This window comes from Mus caroli, unplaced genomic scaffold (assembly GCF_978045245.1).
Source record: "Mus caroli unplaced genomic scaffold, Mus_caroli_1 scaffold_6, whole genome shotgun sequence".
Classification (NCBI taxonomy): domain Eukaryota; kingdom Metazoa; phylum Chordata; class Mammalia; order Rodentia; family Muridae; genus Mus; species Mus caroli.
The window spans coordinates 41,131,754-41,156,225 of record NW_028227261.1 but is presented as its reverse complement, the minus strand read 5'-3'; the positions used below and the strand labels follow the sequence as shown (position 1 = coordinate 41,156,225).

Here is a 24,472-nt window from a genome sequence, read left to right as displayed (position 1 = left end):
GTTCCTCATGTTGTGGTGACCCCTCCCCAGCCATAAAATAAATTCATTGCTACTTTATAAATGTAATTTTGCTACTGTAATGAATCATAATATAAAAACTGTGTTTTCTGATTAGTGTTGGTGGACCCTGTAAAGGGGTCATTCCTATCAAAGGGGATGTGGCACACATGTGAAGAACCATTGCCCTAAAACCTTTACCAAGTCTCAGGGATAGAGTTCCTGGCTCCTATTTCTGATCCTAGCTTCTGGTGCCCTCTTTCCATATGGGGCTAATTCTAAGATTTGATCCTCCTAGTGTAGTGACCTTAGACCTTGACCCCTAGTGACATAGGTACCCATAGCCATCAAGAAGCTGTTTCAGGAACTGCTAAGGCAGTACCTCTAAATCATATGTAGGCCCCAACCTGAACTTCACCTCAGAAGTACTTTGCATCTTCATTCCTTGCCTTATAGAAACGAGTTCCCTTTTTCCTGGGAAGCCCCCCCTTTAATGTTATTGTATCACCTTCCCAAGATATACTGTGATTGCCCAAAGCCCTATGTAACTGTGAAACACCAACACCTAGAAGTACCACAGAGACACATCCCAAGAAAGACATCATGCCAGTAAAAACATCTTCCATATTCTTTGACTTCGGTGGTGGGTGTTTGCTTTTTAAAGTATTATTTATTTTGTACATATTTAGTTTAAGCAATTTTCCTTATGTCTATTATATCCCAAATGCCCACTGAGATGGCTAAATGAATGCAGTTATGAGAAATAAATGAAGTTGCTCAAGGCAGCCAAACATTCAGCAAATGTTTGTGGAGTGAAGGAATGAGTTTGAGAGCCCAGGCATTGAATAATTCCACACACATGTTTACAAGAGAATGTCTTCCAGGATACTCTCAATGTGCATGCTTTTATCTCCCAAGCCCCCCAAAGGCAGGGATCCACAATGACTCCATACCCTTGCTCTCCTAAGACCTACTTTCCAGACCCAGGGCCCAGTGGCCTCAGGTAGAGGTGGATGCCATTTTTGGAGCGCAAGATCAGCTGGGGAACCTTAATGGGGATCTTTGAGGGATCTGGGGAGAATTCAAAGCGCAGCAAACAGAGGGCTGTGACCACCTTCATCTCGTTCATGGCAAACTGCTGACCAATGCAATTCCTGCAACAAACAACACAGAGAAGCATCAAGCTGTTGGCTAACCAGAATGACAGAGTTTAGTGTTCTTAGAGGCCCACAAAAAACAATAACGAGTTTTGGACACACAATAGCTGGTAGATTTGTTGATGTGGGCTTTAAAAACACAAATCTTAGGAGCATGGTAAAAAGCCCCAGTGGGTAGCTTCACATTGGGAGCTCTGGCTTGCAGTATCTCAAAGAATGAAAACAGCTGCCCCCCCTATTTCCTAGGAACAGGAAAAAAATACCAAAAGGGCCCCCTTGTTACAGAGCATTCCGAGATGATGCCATACACACACACACACACACACACACACACACACACACACACACACACACACTGATGGCCTCTACTTTTCCTCTCCAATCATGAGGGCCTGGGAATGTTGTCTCTCTACCTACCTGGGCCCTGCAGAAAAAGGCATGAAGGCAAAGGGATGCCGTCCTGTCATATTCTCAGGAGAAAAGCGCAGTGGGTCAAAGACCTAAGGAGATAAATAGGGCTTTCTTAAGTACTCACCAAATCCTGGCAGAGGGTAACCCATACCCTGTCTAACCTCCAGGCCCAGAGACACTGTACCTCTGGGTCAGGCCACACAGCACTGTTCCTATGGAGGGCATAGATGTGCAGAGAGATCAGGCTGCCTGTAAGCAAAATGAGGTCTAATATCAAGGGATCATGAAGCAGCCAAACCACCTCATTAGGCCTAAGTCCCCTAATGTCCCCTTATCTTGGACACCAACCTTTGCCTGTTTGTTCACTGCCAGTGACACTGATCTCTTGGTCACACTCAAAGTAATTTAGTAAGCAGTAGCAGCTCCAATATCCCAGGAAGTTATTGTGCTATTAGTAATAAGAGATACAATCCATTTGATGCTTACTATGTCAGGCTCAGATCTGAACACTTATGAAGCCATAACACAGAACTGGACATGTACGTGCATTGTGTCATAGTGTATGCGAATCATCTCCCTGAACTTGTCAAGGCCACAAAAGTACCACAGTAGAATAATTTAATATAGTTTTAAACATAAGAAAAAAGAGAAGGAGACAATTTTCAGGCTACAAGAACTCCTCCTAGGGCCTGTCACTATTACTGAAGCTGTGGAATGCTCACTAATATATATGTATAGGTATACTTATACCTATTCCTATATATATACATTTACATGTGTATACACACACACATATATATAGATATAGATATATAGATATATGTATATCCTCTTGTTATTTCAATCCACAGAAAAATAAATCCATATAACTACCCTGAAACCTAAAAGAAAAATAAACTTTATATTCTTTTTATAGAAGAGGGAGTTGGAGAGATGGAGGTTTGGGGGCAGAGGCAAGTTTACTCATACTCTGTGAGCCTGGTGCTTGGGGCCCAGGGCCCTGCACACAAAGCCTAAGCTCTCTTCACATGGTGTTAAGATGGTCCAGTGATACAGATAATACTTTCATTCCACCCTCACTGTTCCCAGCAACCTACCTGCAGGTAGAGAGCGGCCATCCACAAAAGTTACTGGCTTGCTGAGCTGGCGGTACACTTGAGGTACAGGTGGGTAGAGGCGGAAGCACTCTTTGATGCACATGGTCAGGTAGGTCATCTTGGCCAGATCATCCCTGCCAGCAACACAGGACACTTAGGAACTGGAAGCAGTGTGGTCCCAGGAGAGGGTAGGCCCCATCAACAACTTCACCACTATACTGTTTTCATTTCCTATCACTACCATACTTCCAACAGAGGAGTCACAGAGGCTCCAAGTGCCTAAGTGTAATGTCACACTGGGTGGTCATGTAGACCTAGCAATCTGGAAGGAGAAGGCACAGGATCCTAGAGACATTTGTGCACCCAACCCTCAAAGGCAAGGCCACTTTTGTGTCATACAGGGCCTTAACAAGTAGCACAAGAACATTTCTTTAATTTCTGCTTGGCTTCCCTGTGGGCCTGGAATGGAAAAAGGTAGCCTGATAATTTTTAGTTGAATGTTCCAACCAATTTCCATGAGTGGATAAAGATAAACTCAAATAAATACTCCTTTGGCTACCAGGAAGCTCAAACCCAAATATGAGATGTAACCATCAGAACTATATAATATCTTCTTAGAGAGCCTCAAATTCCAAATCACTCAACTCATAATCGTGACTTTTCATTTCTTGTCCTATTTAATTAAATAAGCGTCCTTGATGCTGCTTGGGATTCTGGATAAAACTAAGTGAAAATAAAATATGCATTAATCTCTGCCTCAGACTATCTACATCATTATTTAGCCAAGAATGTACAGCTCTCTTCACCTGAGGTTTAACCTTCCTTAAAGTCAATTCAAGCCCCTTTCCTTCTCACCCCTCTACCCTCAACATCCAGACAACTCGAAGTTACTCTCCTACAATGTGAGTCTGACTGTCTGAAATCTCCCACAAGAGGAACAAACTGGCTCCTCCTCTCCTCTTCTCCCTTGCAATGTGCTCCAGATAGTACTTTGTTCATGGCTGGACCCCTTGGAAGGTTTCCAACATTCAATAAATAAACTTCAATTATGGAGACTCCATCCTTCACATCTCTGACGCTGGAATTACAGATCAGTCCTCCTTAGAAGAACAGAAACTCCTGATGCCGATAGGCCAATTTCTGTATTCCTACTATGTGTCCTGTACAGTGCTGGAGCCACATCAGGAACTCAGTGGGAGGCGGTGACTGTCAGGCTACAAAGGTCTACAAAAAGGAAGCAGCAAGAGTGGTCTGGGTGCGACTCCCAGACCACTCTGAAAGAAAAGTTGTTTCTGCTAGTGTCACATTTAGGACTTCAGGCTTGAGCTGAGAAACAAAGAAGGGGGAGCCACATATAAGTTTTTAAGTATTGGTATTTGGAAATTAGTCTCCTTCGCCATGAAAAGAAATGTGGCATCTGGGGGCTATGTGCTGGCATCCAGAGGTAGGAGACAGGTAGCAGGCAGCAAGGGATTAGCCTTCTCAGCTGTCTTCTCACCTTCATCTCCTGCTTCCCCCTCTTTCTCAGCCGTCTCTACTCTATCCAAAAACCCAGTGTGGATTCATATTCTGTCATTATGAAATTCAGCTTCTGTTGACAACTTAATGTGACACTGAAAAAACCCCATTTGGGGGAGAATGAACTGGGGCAGGAGAGTATATATATATATAGTTAACCCCTAAGACAGCTATACAACAACAATAAGAAACAACTGCTGCCAACATCACCTCCCCTCTGGAATAGCTGTGTGTTATCTTTTGTAGGCACTGGCAGAGCGGGTACAAGCTGTGCCTGGACTGAGCAAGATGGGCCAAGCTCATGCTCAGATCACTCACCACTGGAAGGAGTCCCGGTCCCCTAGGATCTCACGGGCCTCCTCCCTACATCGCTGCTGGTGCATAGGATAAAGGGCCATGCAGTAGAGAAACCAAGAGATACCACTAGTGGTGGTGTCATGGCCTTCGAACATGAATGTGTCCACTTCAGCCCGGAGGTCTGCATCTGACAACTTGATCCCACTTTCATCCTGAAAGAAGGTACAATGAGAGTTAGGGATGAGAAGAATGCCCAACAGTAGCTGTTGGATACAAATCTGAGGAAGCATAAGAAAGCTATCACAAAAGGCCCCCACACGCTCCCCCACCCACTCCCCCACCCACCCACTCCCACTTCTTGGCCCTGTCATTCCCCTGTACTGAGGCATATAAAGTTTGCACGACCAATGGGCCTCTCTTTCCACTGATGGACGACTAGGCCATCTTCTGATTAATGTGCAGCTAGAGACACGAGCTCCAGAGGGGTACTGGTTAGTTCATATTGTTGTTCCACCTATAGGATTGCAGATCCCTTTAGCTCCACGGTTACTTTCTCTAGCTCCTCCATTGGGAGCCCTGTGATCCATCCAATAGCTGATTGTGAGCATCCACTTCTGTGTTTGCTAGGCCCCAGCATAGTCTCACAAGAGACAGCTCTATCTGGGTCCTTTCAGCAAAATCTTGCTAGTGTATGCAATGGTGTCACTGTTTGGAAGCTGATTATGGGATGGATGCCCGGATATGGCAGTCTCTAGATGGCCCATCCTTTCATCACAGCTCCAAACTTTGTCTCTGGAACTCCTTCCATGGCTGTTTTGCTCCCAATTCTAAGAAGGAGCAAAGTGTCCACACTTTGGTCTTCATTCTTCTTGAGTTTCATGCGTTTAACAAATTGTATCTTATATCTTGGGTATCCTAAGTTTCTGGGCTAATATCAACTTATCAGTGAGTACATATTGTGTGAGTTCCTTTGTGATTGGATTATCTCACTCAGGATGATGCCCTCCAGGTCCAACCATTTCCCTAGGAATTTCATAAATTCATTCTTTTTAATAGCTGAGTAGTACTCCATTGTGTAAATGTACCACATTTTCTGTATCCATTCCTCTGTTGAGGGGCATGTGGGTTGTTTCCAGCTTCTGGCTATTATAAATAGGGCTGCTATGAACATAGTGGAGCATGTGTCCTTCTTACCAGTTGGGACATCTTCTGGATATATGCCCAGGAGAGGAATTGTGGGATCCTCCTGTAGTACTAAGACCAATTTTCAGAGGAACCACCAGACTGATTTCCAGAGTGGTTGTACAAGCTTGCAATCCCACCAACAATGGAGGAGAGTTCCTCTTTTCTCCACATCCTCGCCAGCATCTGCTGTCACCTGAGTTTTTGATCTTAGCCATTCTGACTGGTGTGAGGTGGAATATTTTGATTTGGATTTCCCTGAGGATTAACGATGTTGAACATATTCTCAGGTGCTTCTCAGCCATTCGGTATTCCTCAGGTAAGAATTCTTTGTTTAGCTCTGAGCCCCATTTTTAATGGGGTTATTTGGTTTTCTGGAGTCCACCTTCTTGAGTTCCTTATATATATTGGATATTAGTCCCCTATCTGATTTAGGATAGGTAAAGATCCTTTCCCAACATGTTGGTGGTCTTTTTGTCTTATTGATGGCGTCTTTTGCCTTGCAGAATCTTTGCAAGTTTATGAGGTTCCATTTATCGATTCTCTATCTTACAGTATAAGCCATTGCTGTTCTATTCAGGAATTTTTCCCCTGTACCCATATCTTCAAGGCTTTTCCATACTTTCTCCTCTATAAGTTTCGTGCCTCTGGTTTTATGTGAAGTTCCTTGATCCACTTAGATTTGACATCAGTACAAAGACATAGGAATGGATCAATTCACATTCTTCTATATGGTAACCACCAGTTGTGCCAGCACCATTTGTTGAAAATATTGTCTTTTTTCCACTGGATGGTTTTAGCTCCCTTGTCAAAGATCAAGTGACCATAGGTGTGTGGGTTCATCTCTAGGTCTTCAATTCTATTCCATTGATCTACTTGTCTGTCCCTATACCAGTACCATGCCGTTTTTATCAAAATTGCTCTCTAGTACAGCTTTAGGTCAGGTATGGTGATTCACCAGAGGTTCTTTTATCCTTGAGAAGAGTTTTTGCAATCCTGGCTTTTTTGTTATTCCAGAAGAATCTGCCAATTGCCCTTTCTAATTCGTTGAAGAATTGAGTTGGAATTTTGATGGGGATTGCATTGAATCTGTAGATTGCTTTTGGCAAGATAGCCATTTTTACAATGTTGATCCTGCCAATCCATGAGCATGGGAGATCTTTCCATCTTCTGAGATCTTTTTTAATTTCTCTCTTCAGAGACTTGAAGTTCTTATCATACAGATCTTTCACTTCCTTAGTTAGAGTCATGCCAAGGTATTTTATATTATGTGTGACTATTGAGAAGGGTGTTGTTTCCCTAATTTCTTTCTCAGCCTGTTTATCCTTTGTGTACAGAAAGGCCATTGACTTGTTTGAGTTAATTTTATAACCAGCTTCATTGAAGCTGTTTATCAGGTTTAGGTATTCTCTGGTGGAATTTATAGGGTCACTTATATATACTATCATATCATACTTATATATACTATCAAAGTGATATTTTGACTTCTTCCTTTCCAATTTGTATCCCCTTGATCTCCTTTTGCTGTCTAATTGCTCTGGCTAGGACTTCAAGTACAATGTTAAATAGGTAGGGAGAAAGTGGGCAGCCTTATCTAGTCCCTGATTTTAGTGGGATTGCTTCAAGCTTCTCACCATTTACTCTGATGTTGGCTACTGGTTTGCTGTAGATTGCTTTTATCATGTCTAGGTATGGGCCTTGAATTCCTGATCTTTCCAAGACTTTTATCATGAATGGGGATTGGATCTTGTCAAATGATTTCTCTGCATCTAACGAGATGATCATGACGTTTTTATCTTTGAGTTTGTTTATATACTGGATTACGTTGAAGGATTTCCGTATATTGAACCGTCCCTGCATCCCTGGGATGAAACCTACTTGGTCAGGATGGATGATTTTTTTGATGTGTTCTTGGATTTGGTTAGTGAGAACTTTATTGAGCATTTTTGCATCGATATTCATAAGGGAAATTGGTCTGGAGTTCTCTATCTTTGTTGGATCTTTTTGTGGTTTAGGTATCAGAGTAATTGTGGCTTCATAGAATGCATTGGGTAGAGTACCTTCTGTTTCTATTTTGTGGAATAGTTTGTGAAGAACTGGGATTAGATCTTCTTTGAAGGTCTGATAGAACTCTGCAATAAACCCATCTGGTCCTGGGCATTTTTTTGGTTGGGAGATTATTATGACCAATTCTGTTTCTTTAGGGGATACAGGACTGTTTAGATCATTAACCTGATCTTGATTTAACTTTTGTACCTGGTATCTGTGTAGAAACTTGTCCATTTCATCCAGGTTTTCCAGTTTTGTTGAGAATAACCTTTTGTAGAAGGATCTGATGGTGTTTTGGATTTCTTCAGGATCTGTTGTTATATCTCCCTTTTTATTTCTGATTTTGTTAATTAGGATGCTTTCCCTGTGCCCTCTAGTGAGTCTGGCTAAGGATTAATCTATCTTGTTGATTTTCTCAAAGAACCAGCTCCTCCTTTGGTTGATTCTTTGAATATTTCTTCTTGTTTCCACTTGGTTGATTTCGCCCTGAGTTTGATTATTTCCTGCCATCTACTCCTCTTGGTTGAATTTGCTTCCTTTTGTTCTAGAGCTTCTGGTGTGTTGTCAAGCTGCTAATGTGTGCTCTCTCTTCTTTCTTTTTGGAGGCACTCAGAGCTATGAGTTTTCCTCTTAGAAATGCTTTCATTGTGTCCCATAAGTTTGGGTATGTTGTGGCTTCATTTTCATTAAACTCCAAAAAGTCCTTAATTTCTTTCTTTATTCCTTCCTTGACCAAGATATCATTGAGAAGAGTGTTGTTCAATTTCCACGTGAATGTCGGCTTTCTATTATTTATTTTTAATTGAAGATCAGCCTTAGTCCATGGTGATCTGATAGGATGCACGGGACAATTTCAATATTTTTGTATATGTTGAGGCTTGTTTTATGACCAATTATGTGGTCAATTTTGGAGAAGTTACCATGAGGTGCTGAGAAAAAGGTATATCCTTTTGTTTTAGGATAAAATGTTCTGTGGATATCTGTTAAGTCCATTTGTTTCATAACTTCTGTTAGTTTCACTGTGTCCCTGTTTAGTTTCTGTTTCCATGATCTGTCCATTGGTCAAAGTGGTGTGTTGAAGTCTCCCACTATTATTGTGTGAGGTGCAATGTGTGCTTTGAGCTTTACTAAAGTTTCTTTAATAAATATGGCTGTCCTTGTATTTGGAGCATAGATATTCAGAATTGAGAGTTCCTCTTGGAAGATTTTATCTTTGATGCGTATGAAGTTCCCCTCCTTGTCTTTTTTGATGACTTTAGTTTGGAAGTCGATTTTATTAGATATCAGAATGGCTACTCAAGCTTGTTTTTTCACATCATTTGCTTGGAAAATTGTTTTCCAGCCTTTCATTCTGAGGTAGTGTCTATTTTTTCCCTAAGATGAGTTTCCTGTAAGCACCAAAATGTTGGGTCCTGTTTGTGTAGCCAGTCTGTTAGTCTATGTCTTTTTATTGGGGAGTTGAGTCCATTGATATTAAGAGATAGTAAGGAAAAGAAATTGTTGCTTTCTTTTATTTTTGTTGTTAAAGTTGGCATTCTGTTCTTGTGGCTGTCTTCTTTTAGATTTGTTGAGGGATTACCTTCTTGCTTTTTCTAGGACATGGTTTCCGTCCTTGTATTGGTTTTTTTCTGCTATTATCCTTTGAAGGGCAGGATTTGTGGAAGGATAATGTGTGAACTTGATTCTGTCATGGAATACTTTGGTTTCTCCATCTAAGGTAATTGAAAGTTTGGCTGGGTATAGTAGCCTGGGCTGGCATTTGTGTTCTCTTAGTGTCTGTATAATATCTGTCCAGGCTCTTCTGGCTTTCATAGTCTCTGGTGAAAAATCTGGTGTAATTCTGATAGGCTTGCCTTTATATGTTACTTGACCTTTTTCCCTTACTGCTTTTAATATTCTATCTTTATTTAGTGCATTTGTTGTTCTGATTATTATGTGTCAGGAGGAATTTCTTTTCTGGTCCAGTGTATTTGGAGTTCTGTAGGCTTCTTGTATTTTCATGGGCATCTCTTTCTTTAGGTATGGGGAGTTTTCTTCTATAATTTTGTTGAAGATATTTGCTGTTCCTTTGAGTTGAAAATCTTTATTCTCATCTACTCCTATTATCTGTAGGTTTGGTCTTCTCATTGTGTCCTGGATTTCCTGGATGTTTTGAGTTAGGATCTTTTTGCATTTGTATTTTCTTTGATTGTTGTGCCGATGTTCTCTATGGAATCTTCTGCACCTGAGATTCTCTCTTCCATCTCTTGTATTCTGTTTCTGATGCTTGCACCTATGGTTCCAGATTTCTTTCCTAGGGTTTCTATCTCCAGCTTTGCCTCACTTTGGGTTTTCTTTATTGTGTCTACCTTCCTTTTTAGGTCTTGTATGGTTTTATTCAATTCCATCGCCTGTTTTGTTGTGTTTTCCTGCAATTCTTTAAGGGATTTTTGTGTTTCCTCTTTAAGGTCTTCTACCTGTTTAGCAGTGTTCTCCTGAATTTCTTTAAGTGAGTTATTAAAGTCCTTCTTGATGTCCTCTACCATCATCATGAGATATGCTTTTAAATCTGGGTTGGGGTGCCCTGGACTGGGTGAAGTGGGAATGCTGTGTTCTGATGATTGTGAGTAGTCTTGGTTTCTGTTAGTAAGATTCTTATGTTTACCTTTTGCCATCTGGTAATCTCTGGAGTTAGTTGTTATAGTTGTCTCTGGTTAGTGATTGTTCCTCTGGTGATTCTGTTAGCCTCTATGAGCCGACCTGGGAGACTAGCTCTCTCCTCTGAGTTTCAGTGGTCAGAGCCCTCTCTGCAGGCAAGCTCTCCTCTTACAGGGAAGGTGCACAGATATCTGGCTTTCAGACCTCCATCCTAGCCGAAGATGAGGCCCAAAACAGGACTTGTCCCAGAAGCTGTGTTGCTTTGGCCTGTCACAGAAGCTGTTAGCTTCTGTAGTCCACACTCTCACCTGTGCAGACTACTTTTGTCAGAGTCCTAGATCCAAGATGGCTCCCACTGATGCTGAGGCAAAGTCCTCCCAGGCCAGGCCAACACCTATCCTCTGGCTGGAAAGGTGCCTGGATGTCTGGAGCCCGAGAAGGGGGCTGCCTCAGAAGCTCTGTGGCTCCTGCCTGTCCCAGAAGCTTTTAGCATCGGGAGTGAACACTCTCACCTGTGCAGACTACTTTTGGCGGACTCATGGAACCAAGATGGCTCCCACCGATGCTGAGGCCATACCAGGTCTTTCTTAACTCTGCACAGGAATTAACTCAGGTTCGGCACGAAGTTTTGTGGAATCAAAGAAGGAGGTGAGGGAGGACAGAAAAGAGAGAGGAACTAGGGAGGCAGAAAAGATAGGGGGAAGGAGAGAGGGTGGAAGGGAAAGAGAAAGGAAGGGAAAAGGGAAGGAAGGAAGGAGGGGAGGGGAGGGGAGGGAAGGGAAGGAAGGAAGGAAGGAAGGAAGGAAGGAAGGAAGGAAGGGAGGGAGGGAGGGAGGGAGGGGAGGGGGGGAGGGGAGGGGAGGGGAGGGGAGGGGAGGGGAGGGGAGGGGAGGGGAGGGGAGGGGAGGGGAGGGAGGGAGGGAGGGAGGAGGGAAGGAAGGAAGGAAGGGAGGGAGGGAGGGAGGGAGGGAGGGGAGGGGAGGGGAGGGGAGGGGAGGGAGGGAGGAGGGAGGGAAGGAAGGAAGGAAGGAAGGAAGGAAGGAAGGAAGGAAAGAAGGAAGGAAGGGAGGGAGGGGAGGGGAGGGGAGGGGAGGGGAGGGGAGGGGAGGGGAGGGGAGGGGAGGGGGGAGGGGAGGGGAGGGGAGGGGAGGGGAGGAGGGAGGGGAGGGGAGGGAGAGAAGGAAGGAAGGAAGGAAGGAAGGAAGGAAGGAAGGAAGGAAGGAAGGAAGGAAGGAAAAGAGGGAATTGGTGAGTCTTGCCTCTGAGGTTCTGCAATGCCAAGATTGTTAGGAACCTTAGAAAACTCTGTAAGATGCTTCCATGTGATCCAGACTGCCAGTTCCCTAATGTCACAGCCCAGCCACACACATGCTGCACATTTTACCTTTGTTGATTTGTGCCATGGGTAAGCAATACATTATACTTGCTGGGCAGGGACACTGCTTCAGGAAGAGAGCCTAAAGACCTCCCTGGGAGCAGCTGTCAGACAGGGTGGGCTATGTTCACTCACCCGGGCACCCAGGAGAATGTCCAGGAAGTCCAGGTGTCTCCGCTCCTGAAGCTTTTTCTGCTCCTTCTCATCCTGCAGGGCTGCCTTCCGCTGCCTGATGACATGATCTGGACCAAAAGCATAAGTGCCGTCACTGCCTATACTGGCCCTGCATCAAGAAGGGTTCAGAGGATCCCAGAGGAATAACAAAGGCTTCCTAGCTGGGGTGGAGGGATGAAGGAAGGCTTGAGGGAAAGGCCTACCTGTATGGTCATGGGCTATCTGGCAGGCCCGCAAGAAGCGGCGGCCATGTGGTGTGAGCCAGTAAATGAAGTCATTATGGTACTGGAAGGAGTCGATGCGCTGCTGCATCAGCAGTGTGAGGTCACTAACTGCCAGGTAGTAGCTGTTGTCACTATACAGAAGAGAGTGGAGGGAGGGGCAGAGGCCTGAGCAGCTTTCTTTTAGGAATCCCTATCAACAGTACTTCCTGTTCCTCTTCTTGCCTCCTTAAGCCTCCTCACTAACAAAAGTGTCTCCCACCATGAGTAGGCTCTGGACATATCAAGGCAGGACACATCTCCTCTCCAAGCAGAGACCAGGAGCCCTTCCACCTTTCTTATCTGTGGGTCTTAGATAGAGGTGCTCCTGACCTGTGGCCTAGGCCGCTGTCTCCTTTGCCAAAGGTGCACTTCATAAGGGTGTCCAGTGCCATGTGGCCCACGTCACAGAAGATGTCAAAGCTCTTATTCTCACTAGCCTTTTTCTCCCACTTGTCCTGGAATCCAGAAAGAGAGAAGAGTAATGTGGGAAGGAGTTAGGCTGCCTGGCCAGAGAAGCAGTGAGGTTAAGTACAAATCTTTCCTGCTCCATCCTCTCCTCCAAATCCAGTCCCCAAATCTTATTCCCAGATGTGTAGCAGACTCCCTGCTGTGGTCTCTCCTCACTCTCCCCAGTTTCCAAGGAACTAAGCATGTCCTGATGGAATACCCTGATAAGACTATAAGGCCTCCTGTAGACCCTCTCACTTCTCCTAGCCCATCTCTTTCCCTAAGTGTCATCTCCCAATACCTAGAAACAAGTTTTACTGGGAATCTGTCCTCTATGGAAATATCTATCAAGATTGAGAAAAAGTCCCTACTAGGTAACACACATCTACCACACCATCTTAATTACCAGAAAGAGCAAAAGAAACCAAGGACCAAAAAACCCATACAACAAAGAGAAGACCAGGTATCAGCACCTAGAATTTCAATCTTCACAAAGTAAGATACCCAGATGCCAGCATAAAAACAAAATCAATAACAGCCAGGACATGTCCTGACTAGGCCAGCTACCTTACCACAGAGAATTGCAACCTACCTGAAGCACAAGATAAAGACCTTAAAATAGCCTTAAAGAGAAAACGAATAATTCCCTTAAAGAATTTTATGAAAGCACAAACAAACAATGGGAGAAAACAAACAGAACAGCCCATGTTCTGTAAGTAAAAATAGAATAAATAAAGAAACCTAAACCATGGAAAATCTGGAAATCGAACAGGAACCTCAGAGGCAACACTCACCAACAGAATACAAGAATGGAAGAAGAGATCTTAGTCATTTGAGACAAAATTGAAGAAATGGATACCTCAGACCAAAAAAAAAAATAAAAAGTTACATCTAAAAGACTCCTGGCACAAAACATCTATGAAACCTGGGGCACTATGAAAAGACCAAATCTAATAGGAATAGGAATAGAGAAAGGAGAAGAAATGCAGGGCAAAGACACAGAAAATATTTTAGAAGAAAATTTCTCTAACCTTATAAAGAAGACACTTATAACGATACAAAAAGGATATAGAGATCAAATGGATTAACCAGAAAAGAAATTCCCTTGGCACATAATCAAAATGCTGTATTACAGAACAAAAAAATACTAACAGCTGCAAGTGGAAAAGACTAAGTAATTAATAAAGGCAGACCTGTTAGAATAACACTAGATATCTTAGTGAAGACTCTAAAAGCCAAATGGACTTGGATAGATGTTTTATATACTCTAAGGGACCACAAATGCCATCCCAGACTACTGAACCCAGCAAATCTTTCAATCATGCTAGATAAAGAAAATAGGATCCTGTGATAAAAAAAAAAAATAAGCAACATATATTTACAAATCCAGCCCCATGGAAAGGATACTCCAATCTAAAGATGCTAATTACACCAAAAAAAAACACAAGGAATAAATAATCCCAGACCAGAAAAATCGAAAAGAGGGAGGGTGAGAAGTACATACACACATACACTCACAACAACAACAACAACAAAAATAGCAGGTATCAACAAACACTGTTCATTTATATCTCCAAAAGTCACTGGACTACATTGCCCAATAAAAAAGACAAAGACTATTATAATGGATCTGTAAACAGGAGTCATCCTTCTATTATATCCATAAAAAAACACACCTCAATATTAAGGGTAGTATCACCTCAAGGTAAAAAGATGGAAAAAGATATTCTAAGAAAATGGACCCAAGAAACAAGCCAATTTTTAATATCTGGCAAAACAGACTTTGGTGCAAAACTAAACAGAAGAGATAGCAAAGTACACTACATACTTATCAAAGAAAAAATCCACTATGAAGACATTTCAAAAACCAGGGCACATAAGCTTGTAAACACAAAAATACACCTTAAATCATATAGTTGGAGACTTCAATACCACACTCTCACTAATAGACAGATCATTCAGACAAAAACGAAACCTACAAATGCTGGAGTTGACTGGAGTTGCAAGTCAAATGGATCTAGTACATGTTTCCAGAACATTTCAACCAAACACAAAAATATATTTCTTTGCAGCACCTCATGAAACATTCTCCAAAATTGATCATAGACTCAGACACAAGGCAAGTCTCAATGGATACAGGAGAATTGAAATAACACCCTGCATCTTCTCTGACCACCACAGACTAAAGCTGGATGTCAACAACAGAAAGCTTACAAACTCATAGAAACTGGACAACACACTGCTGAATGAAAAGTGGGCCATGATAGAAAGTAGAGACTTGAATGAATTCTGGAATTGAATATAAAATTCTAGACTAGAAGGAAAATGAATTCAGAATATACCTGAAATATGGGACACAATGAAGGCCATTCAAAGAGGCAAGTTCATAGCACTAAGTGCAGACATTTTTTTAAAATGAATAGATTTCATACTATACATACACTATATACTATACATATACTATTTCATACTTAACAGCATACATCAAAGTTCTAGGATGAAACAAAGAATTACATTCAAAAGGAGTAAAAGGGATCCAGGCATGGTGGCACACACCTTTAATCCTAGTACTTGGGAGGCAGAGGCAGGCGGATTTCTGAGTTCAAGGCCAGCCTGGTCTACAGAGTAAGTTCCAGGACAGCCAGGGCTATACAGAGAAACCATGTCTCGAAAAAAAAAAAAAAAAAACAAAACAAAACAACAACAACAACAAAACCAGTAAAAGGCAGGAAATAGTCAAATTCATGGCTGAAATCAACAAAATAGAAATAAATAAACAAAAAACAGCAAGAATTAATGAAACAGAGTTGGCTCTTTGAGAAAATCAGTAAGATTTGAAAAGCCCTTACAACAGTGGTTCTCAACCTTCGTAATGTTTTGACCCTTTAATACGGTTCTTCATGTTTGGTTGACCCCAACCATAAAATTATTTCATTGATACTTCATAACTCTAATTTTTCTACCATTATGATTTGTAATGTAAATGTCTGATACACAACCTCTGTGAACAGGTTGTTTGATTCCCAAAAGTGTGGCAGCCCACAGGTTGAAAAGTTGCCTTATCCAAATTAACAAAAGGCAAAGAGAGAACATCTAAACGAACAGTATTAGAGATGAAGGGGGCATAACAACAGACACCAAGGAAATTCAGGGAATCCTGAGGACATACTATAAAAACCTGTAATCTGCCAGACTGGAAAATCTAAGAGACATAGATAATTTTCTCAGTACATACCATTTGCCAAAGTTAAAAATCAAGATCAAATAAGAAATTTAAATAGACCTATAATCCCTGGTAATAGAAGCAGTCACTAAAAGTCTACCAACCAAAACAAAAAAAAAGCCCAGAGCCTGACTTTTTAGTGCAGAATTCTACCAGATTTTTGAAGAAAAGTTAATAAATATCAATACTCCTCAAGTTATTGCACAAAATAGAAACAGAAGGAATATCGCCCCATTCTTCTGGCTAAAAGTCCCTAAGTGAGACCTGACATTGCTCTCAGTGATGAGGGTCTAAACAGGTGTGAAAATGTAAATGAATTTGGAAATGGAAAGTATTTTTTGATACTCTGAAAAACATAGGCTACCTTCAAACTCTCCAGTAGGGTACTTAGGGTACTTATGGTGGCTTCCCAGAACCAAATTCTGTAATCAAAAAGAATCAGGTCTCCTGGCAGAGACAAGCCCCAAGCTACCTCAATGCTTGGATGCCTCCACAGCATACAGCAGAGAGAGGGAGGCAAAGCAGGCCTTTGGCACCATTGCTACAGGTATAGGGATGACAGGGCCTCAGGGACTCTCTCCCCAAGAGAGCACCACTTGCCTTCACCCAGGGCAAATGGGGATGGGGATGGGGCTAGTCTGGCAGCCCACAGTGCTAGGAGCCTGCCACTGGGAGGGAACTCACCAGCATCACACGTGTGGACTCAGCAAATATGGCCACATAGGGCTTCAGCACATCATAATGGAAGCCAGGTGTGAGCAGCTTGCGGTGCTGGAACCATTTTGGCCCTTCCAGAACCAGGAGGCCTTTTCCTGAGAAGGGAGGAGAGATGGAGGCTGTGGAGTCCAGACAATCCTACTCTACCCCTGAGAGCTGAGATCAATCACAGCCTCTGACACTCCCAAGCCTGGAACACTACATGGATGGGGGACAGGCACTACAAGACCCAGCAGAGACTCTGGTCCCCACCCCAGTCTGCTAGTATCCAACATGGAGAAGGTAGCAGATCTTAACTAAGTCAATAGTCTAGGATTGTTGCCTCCCTATTAACCAGCCCTTTCATAGCTCCCAGGAAATTGCCATTGGCTTTGGTTTTGGTTTTGTTGTTTTGTTTTTTAAAGGAAGTTGGGAGACATATGTGACCTTGGGTTAAGAAGGCACAGTGAACTCTAGAGAGATGTGTCAAGAATCCTTAATGCTCTTACACAAGACCTGGCTCAGTTCCCAGCACATACACAATACCTCCCAACCACATTTTAGTCCATTTCTCAGGCATTCAACCTGCCTCCACAGCTACCTATCCATAAGTGCCCTACATCCACAGACACATACACACAAATAAATAGAAGTTTAAAAAGAATAAGGCCAAGTATGGTATTACACACCATTAATCCCAGCACTCAGGAGTCAGAATCAGGTGGATCTTTGTGAGTTCAAAGCCAGTCTGTTCTACATAGGCCAACTAAGGCAACATAGTGAGACCCTGTCTCAAAATTAAGTAATTAATCAATCAAATAAAAGAAGATGACTCAATGGCTCACACTATCATCAACATCAGTCCACATACTAACAGCTAAACTTGACCCATCTTCCCTGCCCAGCCTCATCTACTAATAGAAGTCTGCATTCTACTCAAGTCTCTCAGATACCTTGCAGCCTCCATGGCCCTACTATTATTAGACCTTTTCTCAGACCCTTCTTCTGGAAAGCACCGCCATTATAATATCCTACAGGATCAACTCTAGGGTTGGCCCCTCGAGGAAGCCACTCTTCAAGCACACATTGCCTTGCCTCTGCTTGGGAGGAAAAGGGAATGTCCAGCAAGGATATCCCCTGACAGGTAGAAGGTCTTTTATTGCTCCCCCACCTCCCCACAGAGACACTAAGCTTAGGACAGGCAGGCCAATGGAGGGGTGACCACTGTGGCAGGGCAGGATTCTGGTCACTTAGCTCAAGGGAGGGAGGAGAAGACACAGAAAGATAGACGCTTACTTACCGATCCACTGGAGGAAGAAGTCATAAACATATGCAGCCTTCGGGTCTGCAGGACAAGGAGACATCAATCAAGGAGAAATAGGACATTCTCAAATGAGGCATAGTGATAAATTAGGTAGGGATGTGGTCATTCTTTTCCTAGAGTCTAGACACAAGTCCGGACCTCTCCCAACTTCATCCCTAGGGCCATTATTCCCAGGAAACCCCACCCTCTCTCCAGGGCACCTTACCCCCTCGGCTGTATACAGCTTTAGCATAGTCAGGCTCATAGATGTTCAGGAAAACAACAAATTGTCCAAGCCAGAGTGGGTGGGCATAGGGGAACTGTTCGGTCCAAGTTACCACCTTGTCCAGGCCTCCTGTCTTCTGGATCTGAAACAATAACAGAAGACAAAGACCACACATGAGCCCAGAACTCCCTACAGACTCCAGGTTTCTGGGCAGAGAAGGAAGGATACTGTCCAGACCCCCGGAATCTACTTCCATCCTCCTGTTTCATGTACATTTCTAATACCCTCTCCAGTCCCAGAGCTGCTGCTCTAAATCCAGGAATCCTTGTCTCACCCAAACCACTCCCCTCCAAGACCCAGGAGATTATCCTACCACCAGCTGTGCCTTCTCTGCAGGTCTGGCCCATGTTCTACAGAGTTTGCTGTAATCTCCCTGCAGAATCATCTTTCTGAATCCTCAATTCCACCCAAAAGGTTGCATTATGCGTGCAATGGCAAGGAGCAAAAATGATAAAAAAATCATCTTTACCTATAGATAAAAGGAACACGCTTGCCACCTTCCTCCTTTCTGGCTGGCATCCCTGAACTTCTCCCTCCTGCCCTGTCTCTCTTCTTTTCTGCATGCACTTGAAGTGACCGAGGTAATACCATCTTGTTCTGACTTCATTTTGTATCTACTTAGATAATTCTCAACACTCTTCCCTCCCAATAGCCATGTGTGTCTTGGCAACACATTTCTGTGACTCCAAATATGACCCAGATGTATTAACCAAAATAATTGTCACGTTATGTCTAAATAACTAAATAATATTACAAGTTTACTCTGACCCTTATCTAGCATTGATGTAATTGTGGGTTTTGTCTTTAGAAGTGCTGTACCCCTGAATTTTGGCACCAAGAAGCTCTGAAGCATTAACCTAATATTGGTTGCCACTCAAAGTAAAGAACTCTGATACTCTTAATTGGATTAATTACTCTTAATTAATTACTTAATTTGATTAAATCTTCTTAATTGGATACTCTTGAATGTGTTGTTCCGAAGCTTGGAGTTCCTTACATTCTGCTCCTGTCTTTCCCAGCTCCAGGCAGCATTCCTGTGCCCATCTGTAGCAACCCAACCACAGACATGAGAACTTGGCCTCAGTCACAGACTGCCATGGCCTCCCTAGAGACAGCCTTCTCCTATGAGCCTTGATTGTCCCCAGGAGCCCATAAGAGTGAAGACAGCTCTCAGCATCTGGACCCATTTTGCAGCTGCAATCCCTCAAAATGACTGCTGAGACATTGCTCTTCTATGGGTCATGTGGTTGCTGGCAAACTTCTCTGAGTTATACAACAAATGCCTCAGATTCATCCTCTAGTGCCCTAACCATGGCTGCCACTATCAGATCTTGGACAGATTGTTTTCTCAGAAAGGAAGGAAACAGGAAAACAGGGCATAAAGATAAGTCACTGCACCCAGCTCCAGAGCATCCTGCCCCCACCCCTTCATTTGCACCAGTGTTAAACCCAGCAGCAGTGAGCAATGGGAAGGACTTGCTCTCCAATAGTCTGAGTAAGTTACACTTCAGGAATCAGATCAGAATGGGACGTCAATGAAGCTTCATTGAACCATGACCTCTTCATAAGTGGGAACAGTGCATTCAAAGGCCAACGGAACTATCTCAAGAGATAGAGCTGACCAGAAATCGTGACTGAGCTTCCTTCCTGTCAACAAATCCACTCAGGCCATTCCCTAATGGATCTAAAGATCAGTTGGGCAGTGTCCAAGGAACAAGTTCCCTGCTTCTCCAGTGTGAGGCAGCTACAGTGCTCTTGGGGACTGCTTGAGAATAAAATTTATCTGCGTGGGGAGATGGCTCAGTAGGGAGAAGCACTTGCTTCCCAGGCATGAAGGCCTGAATTTGAACTCCAGCCCTCTACTTAAAAGACAGACATGGTGGTTAGCATCTGTAAGCCAAGGGTGAGATAGAAAGATGGAGGGAGGGGCTTGCTGACCTGCCAGTGTTTCCAAAATGGAGAGCTCCAGGTTTAGTAAGAAATCTTCTCTAAAAAAGTGAGATATTCATAGGAATGAACATGGGAACCCCAATGGAGGAGGTGTGGGAAGGAGTGTAGGAACTAAAGGGGTTTGCAACCCCATGGGAGGAACAAGAATATCAACCAACCAGACCCCCCACACACACAGAACTCCCAGGAACTAAACCATCAATCAAAGAATACACATGGAGGGACCCATGGCTCCAGCTGTATATGTGGCAGAGGATGGCCTTGTCTGGCATCAAAAGGAGGGGAAGCCCTGGGTCCTGAGAAGGCTTGATGCCACTGTGTAGGGCACAGGGACAGGAGTGGGGTGGGGAGTACCCTCATGGAGGCAGGAAGAGGGAGTGGAGTGGAGGGTTTTCAGGGGTGGAAACTGGGAGGGAGACAACATTAGAAATGTAAATAAACAAAATAACCAATAAAAAATGAAATACTGATCAGCGGTTAAGAGCTATACCGCTCTTGTGAAACACCCAGCTCCCAGCACCCACAGGGGTCTGCCTATAACCTCCTGCAATCTAACTCCTGGGAATTTGACACCCTCTTCTAAACTCTGACAGCACTTAAACTCACATGTGCACATCCCCACACTACACCCACATGCACACCAACACACACTTAGGCAGTTTAATTCTTAAAAGTCTTTTCTAAGAGACTGGATTGTTGGCTCTGCAGTTAAAAGTACTGCCTGCTCTTACAGAGGATCTAGGTTCTGTTCCCATCATCCACATAGTGGCTCACAACCATTTGCAAGGTCCAGGGTCCCTGAGACCCTCTTCTGGCCTCTGTGAGCACCAGACACACATGTGATACACTGGTGTATATGAAGAAAAAACCCATATAAATAAAATGAAGTGAGTTTTCTAATCTTCTCAAAAAATGAATATGTAAGGTAGAGAGCCATAGAAGACATCCAATATCTGGTTTACACACACACACATACACACGATCATCTACGTTTGAGACAGAGGTGAATGGTTAGAAACACCAACAACTGGGGGTAGAAGACAGGGACTCCTCTTCCACAACATGCTAGGTCCCAACACAAGAGCTCAGGTATCTCCAGTATGATACCTAAACTCCTTCTCAGTTCAGTTATTTTTGGACTGTCCAGATTCTTAACAAGATCTCTCAGTCCCTGAACTGAATGGCACCTGCCAGGAACCCTTCCTATGAGTCTGTGTGGTGCCCTCTGAGGCCACTCAGGGAAGTCTTGTGGGGATCACCTTAGTAGCTCTCCTTCTGGGCGGGCTATCCCTTGGTGTTCTTGTGTGTCTAGTGTCAGTCATCCTGACCCTTTAGGTACTCTTCCTACCACATACAAGACAATTAGGGCCCAGAATGCATGAGGAGTCCCTAGTTCAGCTTTGACTTGAATCCTGAACCAATATGTGTCCTTAAGTGGACACCTTAACCCCTTTGAATTTCAACTTCCCCATCTTTTCTCACGCTAGGGAAACAAATCCACATTCTGCCCTTCACATTCTCAGGTTGAGGTGTGAATCCAACCATGCAGAGGTGCCAAGTCCTGGAGGAATGCAATGGCACTGTGCCTGTGGTTGGTTCCCTAGGAAACTTTTATAGCCCTCAAGATCAGCCTCCCACTCCAATCTTAGCATGGTCTCCTGGTGTCGAGCCAATGCCCTTCAGATAGTTATACTGGCATGAAGAAGCTGAAGCTAGGCTGTGTTTCAGGCTCTCTGTGTACTTTCAAGATAGAACACCTGGAAAGAAGAGAGCAGACAGCTCTGGCACGGAATTGTGAGAGAATGGACTATATGCTATTAAAGCCCATTGCTTGAGGACTAACTTCCCCAATCCTGAGGAAAGCAGGTAAGCACAAAGGGGGCACAGAGAAAGGGGAATTAAAAGTCCTCCCAAATGCCTCTCATGCTCTTTTAGAATGTGACCTCACCCTTCCACACTTGGCAGAGACCCTCCCAAGTCATCCTGATCCCTCACCTCCCTTCCCCACCACTCTCCATCTTCTGTGGACCTCTCACCCTACAATCTATCCTTTTGTGCTCATTCATTCAGGCATGCCTGTACTATCCCAAGTTTTGTGCTGTATCCTGAGGGCATGAGAATAAATCAGACCAAGTCCGCCACTCTCCAAAAGTCTCAAACTAGTAGAAAAGCTGTAAGATGCTAAAATTAAAAGAATGGAGCAGAAGTGGACCCCTGGGGAAGCACCTTCATCCTCCTGGGAGCAGAGAAGGCTCTAGTGTCTGTTTTCTCTCACCCAAGACATCCTCCTCCCACGCATAGTGTTCAATGGTACAGGTAAGTTCATAGGTTATCCCCAACAAGTAAGGGGCAAAAATCAGATTAGAGACCAAATTCATTTCCAGTGTCAATTCCCCAGATGGAAGAAGAAAGAGGTAGAAAGAATGACACCCGCTTTTGAGACTTCATCTCTGACATCCATGCCTGGGCTCCCAAACCTGCCTGTAGCTCAAAGCACTCCAGAAGACTTAGTCTCGGGGTCCTAGTTCCAATCTAAGATGTTAGTCTCCAGATGTTTGGGGAGGTGTGTGGAGGATCTGTTCCTCCTGCCTGATTCCAAACCCTTATCTTGTGTTCAGAAGGTCTGGATCCCCAAGACAAGAGGAGTTCCTGAGACTGGATGCTAAGGTGAACCCCTCCTGAGCTGCCTTAACAGGCGACCCAACCAGGATCTGAACCTGGGGAAATGCCAGAGTTCCTCAGCCAGACAAAGGAGAGAGAAAAGGTACCTCCCAGCTTTGGGGGTACCACCCTCTCAGACACGTTGGGATGCATCAGAAGACAGCACTTTCCTCTGTTTTTACTTTGAATGTCCTCCTGCATAGAGAAGGACACTTCGTGACTGCCTAGTTGTCGGGTCGAACTTTGAGGATTTAATTTCTCCCGGGTGTGATCTATCAACAAGCCTCCACACCGACTTGCATTCTGTGCCTCAAAATAATGGGCCGGGTGTGGTGGCGCACGCCTTTGATCCCAGCACTCGAGTGAGTTCCAGGACAGCCAGGGCTACACAGAGAAACCCTGTCTCAAAAAACCGAAAACCAAATAAATAAATAAATAAATAAATAAATGAATGAATAAATAATGGGAACGCATCTCAGGCCTTCTTAAGCTGCCACTTTGAAATGTTGCATTGCTTCTGAAGCCAGCTTGAAAGTCAGGGGTGGGAAAGCTGACTAGGAGCCGTGGTTCCAGGCCTCACCCTCTTGTCTAAATTGATGACCTCCCTTCCCAGCCCCCTCCCGGGGGGATTAGAGCCAACTCCCCCATAGCCCCACATACCTCAAGGGCATCTCCCATATCCCCACATACCTCAAGGGCATGACCAAAAAGCCAGTGCGTGGGGGGGCCTGGGAAGCTGTCCAAAGCCCTGGCCAGTTTCTGCCTCTGAAACAGCAGGCTGAAGAGCTTGAGGACAGTTACCATCAGGATCACTACAGAAGCCCACAGGCCGAGGCGGGAAAGGCTCGGAGAGAGGAAGCTGAGTGCCATGGCTAAACTCGCAGGACCCAGGCTCCAACTGCCTCCAGCTGCACCCCCTGGATTGTCTTATACTCTGGATATAGGCACTGAGCCAGTCCCCACCCCCTTTGCCACACCCAACAACTAGCAGCAGCTCAAACTGGGCCGAGTGCCATAGGGCGAAAATAGCTGCCTCAAAGCTCATAGGCACCAAAGGATATAGTATGATTAACTGCTATCAAAATGTAGCTTCATAGAAACCAGACCTAATAGAAACCAGATCATGAACATCCCACCTTGGTCTCTTGGAGCAGAGAACAGGGGGCACTTCTCTGTGTGATCACTAGAATAACAACTGCCTTTCTGTTTTATCGTGTATGTTCAAGGGACTTTATACACACTATCTCACTTAAACTCCCCAAAGAGGTCATAGGTCCTCATCCTTTATCTGTGTTCCAGATAAAATCATCTGTGCTTTCTCATTAGACAGCTGCCACCGTCCCCGTGATGTGGACCCATGACAGAAATGGTACTTTTGCCTGTTTTATAATGTTCCATGTCCCCTTTTTGAGAGATCCCCAGAAGGATAGGAGGAAAATGAACTATACCCAAAAGCACAGTACAATCTGGACAGGAATGTAGAATATACTTTCAAGATGATGAGGATTAATCATCAGATCCCTTTGGAATTGATGGAACCACTCAGGCCCAGTGATGAGTAGAGAAATACTCAGTTTCCCAGAAAGGCTGTGATTGCTCTGAAATGCCACAGCCAAGGGTTTTCTGTTGAAGGACCCACCTTGCCAGGAAATGCCTGCTGTTTCTCCCTCCAAAAGAGAATTGTACCATTCATGGCAACCACAGAGCACACTTACCACCAATGTTCGGGTAAAGGCCTTTGATGTAAGT

General features: G+C 43.9%; 1 protein-coding gene and 1 long non-coding RNA gene across 2 annotated transcripts; one reads left to right on the top strand and one right to left on the bottom strand.

The window, feature by feature from the left end:
- Positions 1-838: 838 nt before the first annotated feature.
- Cyp4b1 (cytochrome P450 family 4 subfamily B member 1) lies at positions 839-23,623 on the bottom strand. Its single transcript, XM_021159621.3, has 12 exons — positions 23,414-23,623; positions 18,053-18,194; positions 17,824-17,868; positions 16,512-16,639; positions 12,488-12,612; positions 12,098-12,249; positions 11,856-11,962; positions 4,499-4,689; positions 2,663-2,796; positions 1,750-1,814; positions 1,572-1,654; positions 839-1,151 (listed from the first exon to the last, which is right to left on the bottom strand). The coding sequence occupies exons 1-12, from the start codon at positions 23,591-23,593 to the stop codon at positions 968-970; spliced, it is 1,536 nt and encodes a 511-aa protein (XP_021015280.1). The 5' UTR covers positions 23,594-23,623; the 3' UTR covers positions 839-967.
- On the top strand, positions 21,761-22,825 carry LOC147004229 (uncharacterized). The gene is made up of 3 exons (XR_015047327.1): positions 21,761-21,928; positions 22,133-22,378; positions 22,684-22,825. It is a non-coding gene; the product is annotated as an uncharacterized LOC147004229 (long non-coding RNA).
- Positions 23,624-24,472: the final 849 nt, after the last annotated feature.